This window comes from Lepidochelys kempii, chromosome 11 (assembly GCF_965140285.1).
Source record: "Lepidochelys kempii isolate rLepKem1 chromosome 11, rLepKem1.hap1, whole genome shotgun sequence".
NCBI lineage: Eukaryota > Metazoa > Chordata > Testudines > Cheloniidae > Lepidochelys > Lepidochelys kempii.
In genome coordinates this window covers 36,547,002-36,564,449 of record NC_136390.1, presented here as the reverse complement: position 1 = coordinate 36,564,449, position 17,448 = coordinate 36,547,002, and the positions used below count along the sequence as shown (strand labels likewise).

The window sequence follows — 17,448 nt, the reverse complement described above, 5'->3', positions numbered from 1 at the left end:
CTTTTAAATACAATTTCTAGCATAGTCAAGAATTATTTACCAAGTATTTTCATGTTCATGAAACAGTACAAATTCTAAAATGATTGTTATGGAAAAACATTCCAAAATGCTTAAAAGTATATTTTGTTTCTCAATTACTTAGAATTGTATGTTCGAAATAAAATTTTTGGATTCACATCACACTTGAAGTCACAATTTATAGGGCCGAATCTTTCATTAATTATCTTCAGTCTTAGCTCTTTGATTGCAGACTATCTTTCGCTGTGTTTCTTTTTCATGCTTGTTGTCATCCCAGGGCCTAGCCCAATCTTCACTTCAGTCTCTCCTCCTCCTGGTCCCTTTTTTAGTAAAAGTTTGTTTTGCTAATTTTTTTTTTTTTAATGCCAGCACTTGTTTTTTTCTTCAGACACATGATCACTTATGCCAGAATCTAAGTCCACTCAGCAAAGTCCACTTAGGTGCCTCTAAGCTAACATTTAATCTTTTAAAGAAAAAGTGTGGATTCTACAAAACATGACTCTGTTCAGTAATAGTCCCTTAATTATACTTTCATTGTGAAGAAAAAGTCCAGTGCTTCATTTAATTAATTCTTTTCTCTCTTCCCCCTCCCCCTCATCCCCGTAGGTGAATGTTTTTATGGCTGGTTAGAGCCATTGTTGGCACGAATAGCTGAGAACTACACTGCTGTTGTAAGCCCTGACATTGCATCCATAGATCTTAATACTTTTGAATTCAGCAAGCCTTCTCCTTATGGACATAACCATAACAGAGGAAATTTTGACTGGAGTTTATCATTTGGATGGGAATCTCTTCCTGAACATGAAAATAGAAGAAGAAAAGATGAAACCTATCCAATTAGGTAAACAGTTGAGCTCATAGAATATTTGAAATTCTTCACTTTGCAAATTGTTTGCTAAAAAAATTCTAATTAGCAACTTCTGAACAAAGCACTTCTTTGCCTGAGGATGGGAATAGCAGCACTGGAATCAGAAGTCTTAATGTCTTATGATTTGAGCTCTTTCACTTATTGAAATATTTTCTCTAGATTTTATTTCTTTACAAGTCAAATTTTTACAAACAACTTTAAAATATAAATATAAACACATTGTCTTTCTCCCCTAGATTTTGTTCATAATTTCCCATAATTGCTTCCAGCAGTGGAAGCAGTGTTAGTCTGTCTACATGACCATTTCTATCAGTTAAATTTTTAACTACTACATCATCTAATTCCATTTTGAATGGAGTTAGATAATGTTGTGGTTAGAATGCCCGTAGCCTGTCTATGCTAGCACTCCCAATAGTGGATCTGCAGCTACAAGAAATTTCAGAGAGGGAAAAAATGCTAGTGTAGACACAGTTAGTCTCCATAAAGTATACTGGTTGAAACTGTCTCATTGTCAGGCACTTATTTAAACTCATACTGGGGCATAGTACTGTTTCACAGCAAGGTAACAAAAATATAGCAGAACCATCCCATGTATGTTACCAGAAAAACTAGACAAAGGAGGACTAATAGTGTATAAATGTGGGTGGAGTGAAAACAATTTTCCTGGAATGCAAGCACATTTTCTGTTTTCTCTCTCTCTCTCTTTCTGGTGTTTAGTTCTAAAGTTCATTGCATTGGTTTGTTTAAGTGCCATCCATCCTGATATCTTAAAGAACTCTTGATCTCTTGTCTGTCGTAACTCATTAGTAATGACTAATTATTATATGCCTATTTATAGTGTTTTGTATCTTGCATCTTGGGAATGTATAATAGATTTGAATGATAGGTGCATTGAAAAAGTGTAGGGGGAGATTCGGGGGGAGGAAATACATACTTTTCATTAGCTCTGCTGCCTGGGCATCAGCTTTTTCTGTTTATTCATATTTCACATCTTGAAATGCTTCAAGAATTAAAAATAAAAAAACCCTAAGTGGGGACTTTATGGATGGTGGCAAGTTTGTTAAAATGTCCAAACTGAGAAAACAAGCTTGTTGTGTGTGCTGCTCATCATCTTACAAAGATGGCAGACACCCATATCTATCGACTACTATGTCCATAATAGTAATTTCTATATTTAGAAAGTCTTTTTTGACTTTCAAAAGGTTTTGTAAATAAAAGTTGACATGCTACACAAATGCTTTGATATACTTCAAGAACCGCTTAAACTGATGAGGGAAATAGCCTAAAAGTTATTTATGGCTACTGATCCAGGAAGTTCCACATCTGCATAAGACTGTTTTTCTTACATCTTTTGCAGAGTGACACTGAACTGATGTTGCACCCTTGAGAATAAAGCCAGAATTAAAATGTTAAGGGTCACTGAGAAGATGGCAAATGGACCCTTTTTAGTATGGATTAAGAAATTTTTCCGAGCAATCCTTCTCAGAGACCATATAACTGAATTCTGCTAGAATACCCACAGAGAAAGGTGAATCTCCCCCAAATTCCAGAACAGCTGGGGTGCTTAGTATCATGGTAGTGAATAGTCATATCTGGCCAGGCTTTAGGCTGAGCACCAGCATGGAATAACACACACAGTGGTTGATCTCAATATCTCAATACATTGGAAAGAGGCCAGACATCTTTACTGATGCCCTCTGCCCTTTCAGCAACTTTTTGTCTGCTCATTGGATCACAAGGTGCTGCCAACATAGTTTGGTTACTTATGGGGATGGAAAAATGCATAAAGTTTACTAATGACTTGTCTACATAGGAAAATGTATTGATATAGATATACAGCTATAGTTATTCTAGCATAACTCCTTGTATGAACACTTATTCTGGCATAAGAGTGCCTTTTTCCAGTTTAGTTTGTTCTGGAATCAGCATATCCACACAGGGAGTTACACTACTATAACTGCAGTGGTATAATTATGCTAGTGAAGCTCCCCTGGTAGAGAAGCCCTTCAGCCAGTTTAAACCTTGCATCAGTAACTTACTTAATGGTTTCTCTTTTTGCAGAACTCCTACTTTTGCTGGAGGTCTTTTTTCAATATCAAAAGACTATTTTGAATATATTGGAAGCTATGATGAAGAAATGGAAATATGGGGAGGAGAAAATATAGAAATGTCTTTCAGAGTAAGTTTAGATATAATCCTATGTCTGGCCTTACGTCAGTCCAGTAAATGTGTCCCCCTAGTTGACTGATTCACCAGAGAGGTCATGGATTGAAAGAACATGAAGACCTGAGCTATCAGTAATCTATGGGCAGAAAATAATAGAATAAATAATAGGCTTGGTCACTATAGTAATAAAGTGTATTTGGATTTGATATCCAAAATTTATGCTTCCAACATTCACCTGTGGATTTGAATTTTGATTAACAAACCCCATTTTCTAACGTGATATGAACTAAAAGAAAAGAAGTACTTGTGGCACCTTAGAGATTAACCAATTTATTTGAGCATAAGCTTTCGTGAGCTACAGCTCACTTCATCGGATGCATACTGTGGAAAGTACAGAAGATCTTTTTATACACACAAAGCATGAAAAAATGGGTGTTTACCACTACAAAAGGTTTTCTCTCCCTTTTGTAGTGGTAAACACCCATTTTTTCATGCTTTGTGTGAATAAAAAGATCTTCTGTACTTTCCACAGTATGCATCCGATGAAGTGAGCTGTAGCTCACGAAAGCTTATGCTCAAATAAATTGGTTAGTCTCTAAGGTGCCACAAGTACTTCTTTTCTTTTTGTGAATACAGACTAACGCGCTTGTTACTCTGAAACCGGCTATATGAACTAGAGCTCTTACCTGGGTGCTTAAGATGAAACATTAAAATTGTAAAGTATAAAGTATATGTTGTTTTTAGACCTTGTAAAAATTCTATCACCAGGTATGGCAATGTGGTGGACAACTGGAGATCATGCCTTGCTCTGTTGTTGGCCATGTCTTTCGCAGCAAGAGCCCCCATACTTTTCCAAAAGGCACTCAAGTGATCACACGTAATCAAGTTCGCCTTGCAGAAGTCTGGATGGATGAATATAAAGAAATATTTTACCGGAGAAACATAGAAGCAGGAAAAATTGTGAAACAAGTAGGTGGTGGTGGTATTAGAAATCACTCTTGCTGCACTGAAAGTTTTGGTGAGCAAAAGTTATTTATTGACAAAAGTATGTAAGACTTCTAGAAATTCTAATCAAAAGTACTAGGCAGGACAATGTTTTATTTGCTCAAATATCCAGTAAATAAAGATAGGTGTTTCACTTACTCTTGAATTCTGTTTGCTCTTTAAAGTCCTATAATTAGAGCTTGTAAAGTAGCGTACTCACCACACCTTTATGTCAGAGTACAATGCTGCAAGGAATCCTTGTCACCAGCCTATCCTATAGATAGTTATACCTCTCACTGGGTCTTCTGTGGCTCAGTCCTCCGGCTCAGTCCTCCAGCCAAGTCCCATAAAGTTCAGTCCCCTTCCAGGGTAACTAGGTCCAAAAACCTCTTGGGGTTATTCTTAAGCCTGTCTCTTGGGGTCAGTCTTCAGTCACACCCTGAGCTTAATATTCTTTCCACTGCACTTTCATGCCCCTGCCTCAGGGGCTACTAGGGGTAACCAGGCCAACTCTCTAATCTGGCTTTTGGCCCAGAGACCCTGTATGAAGCAGCTAGCTGTGCTTCTTCAGACATGCTGCTGTTTCCCTGGGCCACTTCCTAACTCTAAGCCTCCTTGTGCTTTTTCCCCACATTCTGTGCTTAATACAGCCTCCCTTTAGTTCTCAGGCCCCTAGAGTCTTCCTAGATCCTCGCAGCTTCTCCTTTTTCTTCTGAACTAATCCCTCTTTCACTCCATTGAAGTGTTTTTAACTACCCTAATTTAGAACCTCCCCCACAGGAACGTAACCTCCTCCCTGTGGAGCCTCTTACTTGCTTAAACCCTATCTTTGCCCCCCAACCCCATGGATTTCTCTCCACAGAAGAGTCCAGTCCTCTTTTTACTGAATACCTTGGATTCTGTATAAGATTCAGGTGTCTAATGATCCTTACCTAAATCTGCCCCCTCAGCTCAGGAGGCAATCAATCCATCAATCACAGGTGCACTAATTGGCTCTTACGCCTGTCACCTGTTAGAGAAGTGGTTAAGCCGCATCACAGAGCTGTTTGAAAAATGTTGATGATCAAAAATATGCTTTTGGTGGAGTAATAAAAAGTAAAAAAATGGATCTATTTCAAAAAACAGTTTTTGCAGGCCTTTCATTTTACCAAATGGCATAATTCCATTTTTACATCATAAAAATGTTTTTGCTCATTTATACAGCTTATTAATATAGCCATTTGCTCATTAATAAAGCCCTTTGTAAGCAAAAAAAAAATTGAATTGGCGTATTTTTATGAAAATGCTGGAAACTGATAAATGGTTTCACTGCCCAAAATTTGGTGACTTTTAAAAAGCTGCCTTTTGTTGCTGCTGCTGTTAAGCAAATGATTTGTGAACAGAAAGTTTGTAGGAAAAACTACAACTAAGTTCCTGAACAGTGGAAATGTATTAGGCAACCATCAGGCTACTGAAATATCTTTGCCTTGAGATAGAAGAAACACTGACACTTAATTGAAATTTGTTTTCTGCTGTAACTACTCCATCAGTGGTTCTCAACCTTTTTTCATTTGCAGATCCCTAAAAATTTTCAAATGGAGGTGTAGACCCCTTTGGAAATCTGTTGTCTGTATATAGAGTTGAATTCTGTTCAGTCAGTTTTCAGTCTGTCTTTCATGGACCCCTTAGACTTAGTTTGTGAACCCAAGCAGTCCCTGGATCACAGCTTGAGAATCTCTGTACTACATCAAAATATACAGTAAAACATCTAAAATAGAATAATCTGTTTAGATGCATTTTCACATTTATTAATTTTGTTTTATAACAAAGTATCTAGTGTGAGATTTGAATCTTGTCCATGTGTACCTTTTTAGGCTGTAAACTAAACCACGGTTAGTAACTTTGGGCCAAATTCATCCCTGATGTAAACCACCTAGCCGAGGGGTGGGCAAGCTACAACCCGTGGGACTGTCTTGCCTGGCCCCATAGCTCCTGGCGGGGGAGGCTTGCCCCCCGGCTCCTCCTCCACTAGCCCCCCTCCCCCGCAGTCACGCCAGCAGCGCGGCTTGTGCCTGCCCACCTCCCAGGCTTTCCAATAAGCCTGTCCTGCCGCTCTGAGCAGCCTGGTAAGGGGGTGGGGGAGAGGGGCAGGAGGTCCCGGGGGGCAGTCCAAGGACGGGGGCAGTTGGATGAGGTGGAGTTTCGGGAAGGGGGGCGGTCAGGAGACAGGGAGCAGGGAGGTTTGGATAGGGGGTGGAGTCCCAGGAGGTCCTGGTGGGGGGGGGGACAGGGAGCCAGGGGGCTGGATAGGGGGTTGGGGTCCTGGGGGGGGGCAGTTAGGGACAGGGGTCCCAGGAGAGGGCGGTCAGAGGACAAAAAGTGGGGGGTTGGATGGGTCAGGGGTCCCGGGGGGCCTTTCAGTGGCAGGGGTGTGGCTAGAGGTCGGGGTGGTCAGGGGAGCTTAGATAGGGGGTGGGGGTCCTGGGAGGAGGTGGTCAGAGGACAAGGAGCAGGGCGGTTGGATGGGTGGGGGTTCTGAGGGGGGCAGTCAGGGGGCTGGAAGTGGGAGGGGGCGGATGGCAGGCTGTTTGGAGAGGCATAGCCTTCCCTACCCGGTCCTCCATACCGTTTCATAACCCCGATGTGGCCTTGGGCCAAAAAGTTTGCCCACCCCTGACCTAGCCAGTTATTCCCCATGTTATAGTTGTGCATTTGATTTTTCTTTCCTAATTGAAGTATTTTGCACTTATCTTTATTGAATTTCATCTTGTTGAATTCAGACCAATTCTCCAATTTGTCAAGGTAATTTTGAACTCTAATTTTGTTCTTCAAAGTGCTTGCAACTCCTCCTAGTTTGGTGTCATTTGCAGATTTTATAAGCACGCTCTCCACTTTATTATCCAAGTCAAGACTAACCCCATGCAGGCCCCGCTAGATATACCTTCGCAGTTTGACAACAGCCCTAAGCCCTGCTTAGCAATGAACGGAATATATTCCTTCATTAGTTTTGTATCCCAGATCAGAACAGAAGCAGTTTAATGCTGTGTTTTATTTCATGAACGGTACATGGACGGTACATACACACAGCATTAAACTGCACTGCATATGTGTGTGTATCTTCCACTACATTGCCTTACTTTGACAGCCTCACATTTACACTTAGACTAATTTATTGTTAACCTAATGTAATGTGTTAGATTTTCTTAACATAATCGGTATTTTCATAACTTATGTGGTCCAAATTTAGGTGAAAATTTGATTAAAAAAATAAAATCCAACTAGCTTTTTGTTCAACTTGGGAAATTTTCAGTAAAAATCAGTAAAAATTGAAAACAAAGGGCCTTATATATTGCTTAAATAGCAACTTGTCTGCCTTAATAAGCCAATGTTTCTCTGCTCCCTGTTGCCACTGAGGACCCTTACAGCACTGCTTCAGAAGAAGCATGGGTTTGCTCTGCCTGTAGCAGTTGGAAGTATGTGCAAGAAGTCAATGGTACTTTGTCTCTATAAGTCAAATAGATGCAATTTTTATGTATTAAATTATTAAATGCTGTTTTCTGTTTCAACCCAGTATTTTTTTAAAAGATATTTATAGTTTTAGATTTAAATGTTAAACTCAAGCACTTGTTTAGTGCGACTCCCCAGGGCATCTTCATTAGTTATATAAATCTGATTTATTAGTGTTTTGGGGTGTTTTTTCCCAACAGAGAACATTTGGAGACATCTCAAAAAGACTTGATTTGAGGCAGCGGCTACAGTGTAAAAATTTTACTTGGTATCTAAATAATGTTTATCCTGAGGCATATGTACCAGACCTGAATCCTCCATTATCTGGATTTGTGAGTGTATTTCCAATTTTGGTTAATTTCTGTTTCACTATATAATCCTACCACTAAAGTTTGCCTGATTTCAACCCTAAAGTAGAATAAAAAATAGTACTAGCAAGTTTAATTCAGTTATTGTTAGCATGGTTCTAGAATTTCCCTGACTAGTGTGGGAATTCTTTTCTCCAAATTTTGCTAGAAGAACATTCTTTAGACTGATTCTTTTAACCTTGTGTATACTGGTATTTTTTATGAAAATCTCCCTCATCACTAGCACTGATGTAGCTCCACAGGTGCCCTTTTTACTTGACTGATGTCTGATAACCCTGTTCAGATGGTAGTAACATTAGTATTCCTATATTTTCTAGCTCTGAAGCGGCTGCAGCAGCAGTGTTAGTTAAATGGTGAGAGATTTTTCCAGAAACTGTCAGTATAAATGCAACTTTAGATGGTCTGTAACGTGGTTTTCAGAGAGAAATCCCTGCTCAAACTGATGAGGGAAACTGCTAGAATCCTGTTTTAGCTTTTCCCACAACTGTCTTTGGCTCCTTCCACACTGTCTCTTGCATGTGGATTCCTTCTCAGCACTCATCTATAAGGCCACAATGTTACTCCTCACGTGTTATAGTCCTATATTAGCCTACTAATATTGGTTAAGGTCAGGTGCATTTGGGAGTAGTGAATGTTTATTGTAAACTATTTTGTTTTAGCTGTCTCCTACAACCTTAATAGGTTGCTTGCCTTCTTATATTGCCAGCTGTTCAGAATATAGAATATGTCTACTTGAGTGTGTGCACAATGCCTAACCTATTGTCGGTACTATCAGAATACAATAATGAGGTTTTGTCTAGCAAAGATTTAACTTCTAGTGTGGACAGGGTTGTACATTTAAAGATAGAACTTTAAGTAAAATAGCTGTTTACTCTTTTTAATTGTTGGCAAGTTTCAAATAACTTAGTTATATGCAAAAATAACCTGTTTTCTTCAGTTAAAAAATGTAGGTAGACGTCTATGTCTGGATGTTGGCGAAAATAACCATGGTGGCAAACCATTAATTATGTATACTTGTCATGGACTTGGGGGAAACCAGGTAAAATGTTGTTGTACTTAATTTCTTTCACAGCTAGTCCACACAGCTATAACATATCCCTATCCCAAGCTTAATTTTCCTTCTAGTAGTATTGGCATACATATTTTAGTATGAAGATAAGCTAATGGTTTTTGTTACCTATATATTCTTGCATGAGAGGATAGTAAATGTAAAAATTGCAAGGAATTTTCTGTGATATTTCGCTGTTATGGTTCAATTCTTCAAAATTGCTTGCACAAAAACTGCACATGTAACTTTAGACAGACAAACACCCAGGCGCATTCATACAAGTGAGAAATTGCATACACTCACAATGGTATTTTTACCATAGAAGTGGTTTGAAATTAGTTAAAAGAAATAGCTTTGGGTGTCTTCACCTATAATAGCAGAAGCTGACACTGCAGTAATTGCAAACTGTATTACGGAGGACCATTTCTTTTGAATTTAGAAAATTGTTGGTGCAAATTTCTAGTATAACTGTATTCTCAGGACGGGTTAAACCTCCATTTCTGAGGTTACTGGGCTACTCAGTAAGCGTTCCCTTAGTGGAATTTACAGGGGCAGTTGGATGAAAAAATTTCTGAAAGTGCACAGAATAGATATCTCAGCCACATGACACCAGTTCACTGGCTCTGTCACATAACTTGCAGTTCTTCCTCATTTGACGTCTCTGCTACAGAAACACTTCTTTTCCCCCGCTTTTCCTTTGTAAATGTTATCTTGACTCTTCTTTTCTCTTATTCTTCCTCCTACTGCTTCTTTCTCTGTCACCAGGACTCACGCTGTCAAGGAGGAAGCCGGTGGGAAACTGTCAGTGCATGATCGAACAGCCAGGCCTGAGCTACCTGCCCTGTCATGCTTACAGCTTCATAGTGGGAGGTCAGAGTGGTCTGCCCTGTGCCAATCTAGCATTTTGAGAAATATAACATTTTAAATTCCTGAATTTCCCAACAGGAGCTCTTCTTGACACACAGCTCTTGGGGCACGGATTGCCTTTTAATGTGTGTTTGTACAGCATACAGTACAGTGCATCTCTGATAGAGGACTCAGGTCCTCTAGCCACTACTGTAGTGTTAAAAAACAAAACAAAAAAGAACGGTCTATGCTGCTTTCTTAAATGCTGCCTCACACAGTCATTAGTAGTAAATGTTACTAAAACCACTGTAAACATCAGTACGTGTTTAATAAAAATAGTTGTAACTGAAAAGTTATCTCACTGCTGATTTGATACCTGTTTTTTTTCCTCAAATCTTTTTTTTTATGTCTCTTTTTCTCAGTAAAATCATTGGATGTTATCTATGATATATTCAGTATTTAACAGCTGCACAACCTAGGAGTCTGATCCTGCACCATTAAAGTAAATGGAAATTTTCCCTATTAATTTAAATGAGAAAAGGGCAGTTGTAGGTCTGGGCTAGCTGACTTGCTATGTTACACAGCATTTTCCTTTGGATCCCATTCACTATGTTACTTGAGGGATTATGATTCTATATTAATCTCTTTAGCGATTTACCCAACCTTGGTACAAAAGCATGGTATTAAAAGATCTGCCACATAAAGGCCGAGTCTGCCATATCTACTTTAACAATTTGTCTTGGTGAAGTGAAGCAAAATTGCACATTTTTTTTTCTGCTCAATCATAATATTGTGAATCTTGTTAAAATTCTTTTAAAATCTGTATTTATAATAGATGGTGCTGGTAGTGATGTGTGCAGTTAAAGATGCTCAGCACTTCCTGTTATAACAATGCATTTTCTGTTTATAAACTTTGATAAACTTCATTGGTTTGGGTTGAAATTTTCCATGCTGGGTGTCTGCCTCAAGGTAATTTTTTTTATTTCAGCAAAAATGGTACAGCTATATCTCAGAAAGATTAGGGAAAAATACTAAACTCCATATTTAGCAACTCTGTTTTGGAGTAGGGGCTTAAAATCTGGAAAGGTGGTCATACTGATATTGGGGATGTGCCTTTACCGTCCCTGTAAAAACCTGCCAAAACTTGGTTGACTTTTGACTGTCTAAAATCTCTGTTAAGCATATGCTCAGTAGAGATATGTTAGAGTTTGTGAGCTAAATTCTGTGAATATTCCATGTACACTGAGCATGCTGCATCCCAGGTCAGCATGGGCTGAAGAGGACTTTCTCTGCAGTTGTTCCTCCTGGAGATCAGGGGCCTTCGTGATGTTGGGTTCAGGAGCTGAGAGCAAGGAGTCTGTATTCTCAGTGCTCCCCCTGCTAGGGTCCAGATAGTGAGGAGGAAGCTGACTGACTGGAGTGCATAGGAGTGAAGAACCAAACTTAGTGGTGTAGGTTGGGGTGGGGGAGACTGGGGTGAAGAGCCTTAGGGAGATGTGGGTGTGGGAGACCTGAAGTTGAAGGGATGAGGGAGATCATGACTTGGCGCTGATGAACAGACTGGTATAATGAGAGAGATGAGAACAGAGGAGGCTGGAACTGTAACAAGCACCAGCTGGAAGGGCTAGCTTTTAGGTGGGGACATAGGCAGAATTTTCTGGAATAACTAGAGTGCACTCCCATAATAACCCGGGATTCCTAAATCTTAGTGTTCCTCTGTGGTCAGCAAATGGTTGTGAAACACACTGGCAAAATGTGTGCCTACATATCCTTTTAGTGACTAGCCTCCATAGAGGACAGCAATCTACTATTGTTATCAGTTCCTCTATGACAGAGGTGGGCAAACTATGGCCTGTGGCCCACATCCAGACTGTGGGACCATCCTGCCTGGCCCTTGAGCTCCCGGCTGGCCCCTGGCCACGCCTCTGCTGTTCCCCCTCCCCCACAGCCTCAGCTCACCGTGCCACCAGCGTTCTGGGAAGCGGGGCTGCGAGCTCCTACTGGGCAGCATGACAGTGGGGCTGGCTCTGGCCAGGCAGCGCAGCTGCCAGTCCTGCTATTCTGTGCAGCATGGTAAGGGGGCGGGGAGGTTGAATAAGGGGCAGGGGATCCCGGGGGGCAGTCATGGGACAGGACAGGAAGCAGGGGGCAGTTGGATGGGGTGGAGATTCGAGGGGGGGGGGCGGTCAGGGGACAAGGAGCGGGGGGGTTGGATGCGTTGTGAGTTCTGAGGGGGGCAGATGGGGGGCGGGGGCCAGGCTGTTTGGGGAGGCACCCCGATGTGGCACTCAGGCCAAAAAGTTTGCCCACCCCTGCTCTATGAAGTCAAGTGGCTGAGATCTGTGCTGTGGACATAAAGGTTATAACCCTGCTAATGAACCAAGTGGGAATCAATACATTTCCACATGATGGAATTTGTTTTTTTCAGTTGCTTTTTAAAAAAATGATAGTAGATTACATAGAAGAAATACATTAAAAGTCAAGTAATCAAAAGTGCTAAATTTATGCTTTAATGCTAAAATTAAAGTAGTGCATGCAACCTTAATTTGGCCCCTTTTATGAGGCAGGGGCCTATGGAAAAATAGTAATGTGATCATATAATAAAAGATTTTATCATAATTCAGGGGGCTGAATTAAGGTTGTAACATAGTTTTTTGTGTAATACTTAAAAATACTAGCTGTAATACTTACTAAGTTTCCATGTAAGCAAATGTATATGAATATTTAACTTATGTAAATATTTGCATAACATGCATGATAAATATTTGAACCTGGATTCTGTATTTAAACTGTTAGATAACAGAATGATACAATGTTGTATGCAAGAGTGATGTAGGAGTATTGGTCCCTGGATATTAGAGAAAGAAGGTGTGTGAGGTAATATCTTTTATTGAACCAACTTCTGGTGGTGAGAGAGACAAGCTATTGAGTTAGTTTTCCAGATCTGAAGAAGAGTTCTGTGTAGCTCGAAAGCTTGTCTCTCTCACCACCAGAAGTTGGTCTAATAAAAGATATTACCTCACCCACCATGTCTCTCTAGAATGATGCACTTTTTTTTAAACTTGACTTGTTTTTGTCATGGAATTTCAAGGAATTAATTTAGTGCTGTGGTTGCTTGTTTCCACCTAATATATGTTAAAATGTATTTAATTTTTATTTATATAGTACTTTGAATACTCTGAACACTCTGAGATTCGACATAACATTCAGAAGGAGCTTTGTCTGTATGCTTCTCAAGGACCAGTGCAGCTTCAGGTCTGTAACTACAGAGGTAAAAAAACATTCACCCCTGGAGAAGAGAAGTGGGAACTTCGAAAGGTACTTCCAAGCAATTTATGCAGTAAATGAAGATGTATCTATTTTAATTGAAAGAAAAGATGTTTTTGATCAATTACGAGTTGCTACAGGGTTAACACGACTTTATTTATAGCAAAAGACAAGAATGGATAGCTCAGCCCTGGGGAAAAAAGTGTATAGACATTTTCACCTTTAGGTTGCAGATTGAAATACAGCCCATTCTGTTGGCTATGCTGTGGCAAATGTAAAATGATGGCCTCAGTCCTGTCCCAGTGGAGAAATGTCCACATCACAAAAAACTTAAACAATTGGTGCACTAGCACCCATGTAGAACTCTCTTGGCGGAAATGCCAAGGATCAACTGGGCATAGAGAATGGACTTTTCTTTCATCCCTAGAAGTGGCCCCTCCCTGACAGCTTGATATAAATTTGTGGGACAATGTGGGGCAGTTTGTTGTGCCATTGCATGCTGATTTACCTGTTTGAATAAATAGGGTTTCAGTCTCTGAGTCTACCTGTTGGGCCCCACCCTAAAAAACTAGCAGTAAATTCACAAAAAATTACAAACAAACATTTAAACTTACTCTGTGTGTTGTTTTGTTTCCCTCCCTTCTCCTCTCTAGGATCAACTGTTACATAATGCAGCATTAAATATGTGCCTTACGGGAAATGGAGAACATCCAATTTTGGTATCCTGTAATCCATCAGATCTATTCCAAAAATGGGTTTTTGGCCAAAACAATTAAGTACAGCTACTTATAACTAGGAAATATTTGGTTAAAAAGATACATCCGCTTTGTTAAAAGGATATATGCACACTTCATTTTTTAAAATGATGCAAAGTTAGCTAATGTAAAATATTCCAAGAGCAATTTTCTTATTTAAAAAGTATAAAATTGCACAGTTGCAAAGATCCCTTAAGCATCCGTGTAAAAAATACCAAAGAATATTTTGAGGTCTCCACAGGTAACAAAAATGTTTACAATATGTTGGAAATGTAATTTCCACAATAAGCTTAGCTTTTTATATTAACCACTGATTTTACAGATACTGTAATCTCCTCTATTTTGGGATAAAGTGTAGGGTTTTATATATTCTCATTTTGTAATGACTGCAGAAAAACTGGTCAATGAAGGTCAGGAGATGGATCTTCGTACAGTGTCTGGAAACTATTGTGCCTTTATAAGTGGTAATATTGTTTTAGCACTCAGTTGTTTGACTTTTCTGCTGACAGTTTCACTTAAAGAAAAGTAAATGAGAAAGGAAAAATTTAAAAACATTCTTAGCACTTCTCTCTCCAATTTTACACACTTAAAACAATATTTGGACTCCCGAGATGAAGCCAATGGGAAATCTTAACCCACTCAATTTCTAGCACATCAATCTTTGCTGAATGCAAGAAAAAAACTCCTTTAGAATTTTTATTGAAGTATGTAATTCATGTATTCTTTAAATGGAAAATATGTATTGTCCTGGTATTAATCTTGTATGCTTTTTTTATTTGAATCCAATACACGTTACTGTTTTTGCCAGAGATTTCCTAAACTGCAGATTTTTTTTGTATTTGTCATAGTTCTCATAAATTGCAGAACATAAACCTATTATTTGTTGCTAGCGCTCTGTTCATTACTGTTCTTTTATTCTGTCAATAAATGTTACTGTTTTGTCTGCCTGTCTTAGTGATTCATGTAGTGTCTACTGTACGGGTTTCTAATGCGTATATGCAATTCCTTTTATGTTTTTCCCTTGAGTGTCTGATTTCTGTTGTTAATCATTCAGAAGGAGAGTCCAACTGCATTACAGAATTTTATAATGAAATATTGCCTTTTAATAGAAAATAAATTTGCAAATATAGTTTGATGATACTCTAGATGCACAGTTGCTGTTTTATTTATATTCTTCCATATGTGAGTATTTTAGAAGTACAGCATTTTTTTCCCAGTGTTCTCCCTTGGGTAATTGATTACATAAACACCTTTAAATCAGCATTTGCCTCCAAATTTCCCCTTGCAACTACTTGTACTGCCCCTTTCCAGAGGTGAAAGTAAGCCAAGCCAGTATGCGGTGCCTCTGTAATATACGTCATCATGTGCCAGCAATGCCCCTCTGCTATGTACATCAGCCAAACTGGACAGTCCCTACATAAAAGGATAAATGGACGCAAATCAGATATTAGGATTGGCAATATACAAAAACCTGTAGGAGAACACTTCAATCTCCCTGGACACACAATAGCAGATTTAAAGGAAGCCATCCTGCAGCAAAAAAAACTTCAGGACCAGACTTCAAAGAGAGACTGCTGAGCTTCAGTTCATTTGCAAATTTGACAGCATCAGCTGAGGATTAAACAAAGACTGTGACTGGCTAGCCAACTACAAAAGCAGTTTCCCCTCCCTTGGTATTCACACCTCAACTGCTGCAAGAGGGCCTTTATCCTCCCTGATTGAACTAACCTCATTATCCCTAGCCTGATTCTTGCTTGCATATTTATACCTGCCTCTGGAAATACCCACTTCGTCGGATTCATGTCGTGGAAATTCACCCACGAAAGCTTATGCTCCAATACGTCTGAGTCTATAAGATGCCACAGGACTCTTTGTCGTTTTACAGATCCCTCTGATACTAAAAATTATAGTACTTTCTAAAGCAGACGTCCCTGTGTGTCAGGATTAAGATACAGCGGTGGAGGGCTTGCACTGCTTTTGCAAGTACTGTGCCTATTTTGTGGATAAAAATATTATTTCTAGCCCTTCAGTGAATGCTACATTGTATTGAAAACAAAAACACAAAGCACCATTGAACAGGGGAAGCATGACCTTTTTTGTTTTATGAAATGGTTAATATCAAAACCTCACTGTAGCTGTTGGCTTAGTATGAAATTAATTTTTAACTTCTATGTCAGGCATTTAAAAACACCATTGTTTCTTCCTCTTATTAGTTAAGTATCTTTTTCTTCTAGCACTTACCATTTCTAGTACAGCTTTCACCTCCTGTTCTTACTCAACATTTAAGCCAAACATTACTCTTCTGCCCCACTAGCACTGCCCTGACTCTGAAACTACAATCATAGTATGATTGCAGTCAATTTGACATTTTTATTTTTCTACCACAAAATAAGGTGGTATTTACATCCTCACCTGCTCTTACCCACCCCTCCCCAGGCAAGCCCACTGCAACCCCAACCATGCAAAATGGGGGTATGCAAAATATGGGTGGCCTAACTCTCGGTAAATGTCTTGCTACACATCAGTGTAGGATGGGTGGATCCCTAAAAGAGCTTGGGTAAATGTACTAGAGACTGATGGCCTCTCCTTTTCTTGGAAAAAGATCTCTCCCCTATGAATGCCAAGTATCGAGGAGCACCTCCCACCACGTCAGATAGGCACAGCCCCCTTTCTGAGGGGGATGTGCTGTTAGTCCCAGAAGGAACCTGGAAAATTGTCTTCTAAGATCCAAACCAGCCCTCCCCCGCGGTGCTAGAGCATCATTCTTTGTCTTTGTGTAGCTCAGGGATCAGCAATCTTTGGCACACGACCCCTCAGCAACATCCACTAGCAGATCGAGATGGTTTGTTTACCTGCAGCAACCACAGGTTCAGCCGCTCACAGTTCCCACTGGCCTGGAATGGTGAACTGCAGCCAGTGAGAGCTGCGATCGGCCGAACCTGCGAACGCTGTAGGTAAACAACTGCCTGTCAGCAGATTTCTCTGAGTGGCTGCGTGCCAAAGGTTGTCAATCCCTCTTCTAGCCCAAGGCCTAGTTCATTATTTATACATAATGCTACAAAGTTGCATTCTAGACTGCTCTTGCCCAGTGTATGGAGCATACTGATGAGTGGTGGGAAACTCAAGTTCAAATCCCTAAGCAACCCTAAGAACAGGCCAATTGCCTGCAGGTTTCTCAGATCCTGTGTGACTTCTCTAACCCAATGTTTAAAGGGATCTGCTGCATCCTCCTCTGGTCTTCTCAAAAAACCCAGAAAGGTCTAAGAAACTGAAGGCTGGGAGATGGATGACAGCAACATACTGCAGTCACCTAATGCCCTTTGCAGGCACAGTTTAGTTTTCTTAGAGGAAAGCGGCACAAAGATCTTGCACAAGCCAGCCCGGTGCACTAGCACCAGGATGATGAAGAAAAGCTGAGCAACTTATCCTCATATGCATAGTTACCTATTTATAAATGGTGGATCGGCTTCAACTACGATCAGTCTCCCCGAGGTGGGGGGATAGGACCATCTCCTATGGCGTGACCAACCCCACACCACACCACACTTCACCTTTGAAAGGACTTTGAATGTGGCTACCCCATGTTCTGTGGGAATGCCTGCACAGCAAACCTAAAAGTTGTAAACACTGGGGGTCAGAGGG

General features: G+C 40.0%; 1 protein-coding gene and 1 long non-coding RNA gene across 6 annotated transcripts in view; one reads left to right on the top strand and one right to left on the bottom strand.

Moving 5' to 3' along the window:
* Positions 1 to 14,901, top strand: part of GALNT3 (polypeptide N-acetylgalactosaminyltransferase 3) — a 50,172-nt gene extending 35,271 nt beyond the window's left edge. For 2 of the 5 annotated variants that reach the window (XM_073305701.1, XM_073305702.1), the window contains exons 5-11: positions 625 to 859; positions 2,948 to 3,065; positions 3,821 to 4,021; positions 7,723 to 7,854; positions 8,828 to 8,929; positions 12,950 to 13,102; positions 13,705 to 14,901. In XM_073305701.1, the coding sequence (XP_073161802.1) occupies positions 625 to 859; positions 2,948 to 3,065; positions 3,821 to 4,021; positions 7,723 to 7,854; positions 8,828 to 8,929; positions 12,950 to 13,102; positions 13,705 to 13,827 (1,064 nt within the window). In that variant the 3' untranslated portion in view covers positions 13,828 to 14,901. The other 3 variants (XR_012154282.1, XR_012154283.1, XM_073305705.1) reach the window with 3 other exon arrangements.
* LOC140895602 (uncharacterized) overlaps positions 1 to 17,448 on the bottom strand; it is a 29,864-nt gene that overhangs the window by 5,463 nt on the left and 6,953 nt on the right. The window contains exon 2 of the long non-coding RNA XR_012154284.2: positions 3,739 to 3,954. This is a non-coding gene — a long non-coding RNA (uncharacterized LOC140895602). The remainder of the gene's footprint in view (positions 1 to 3,738; positions 3,955 to 17,448) is intronic.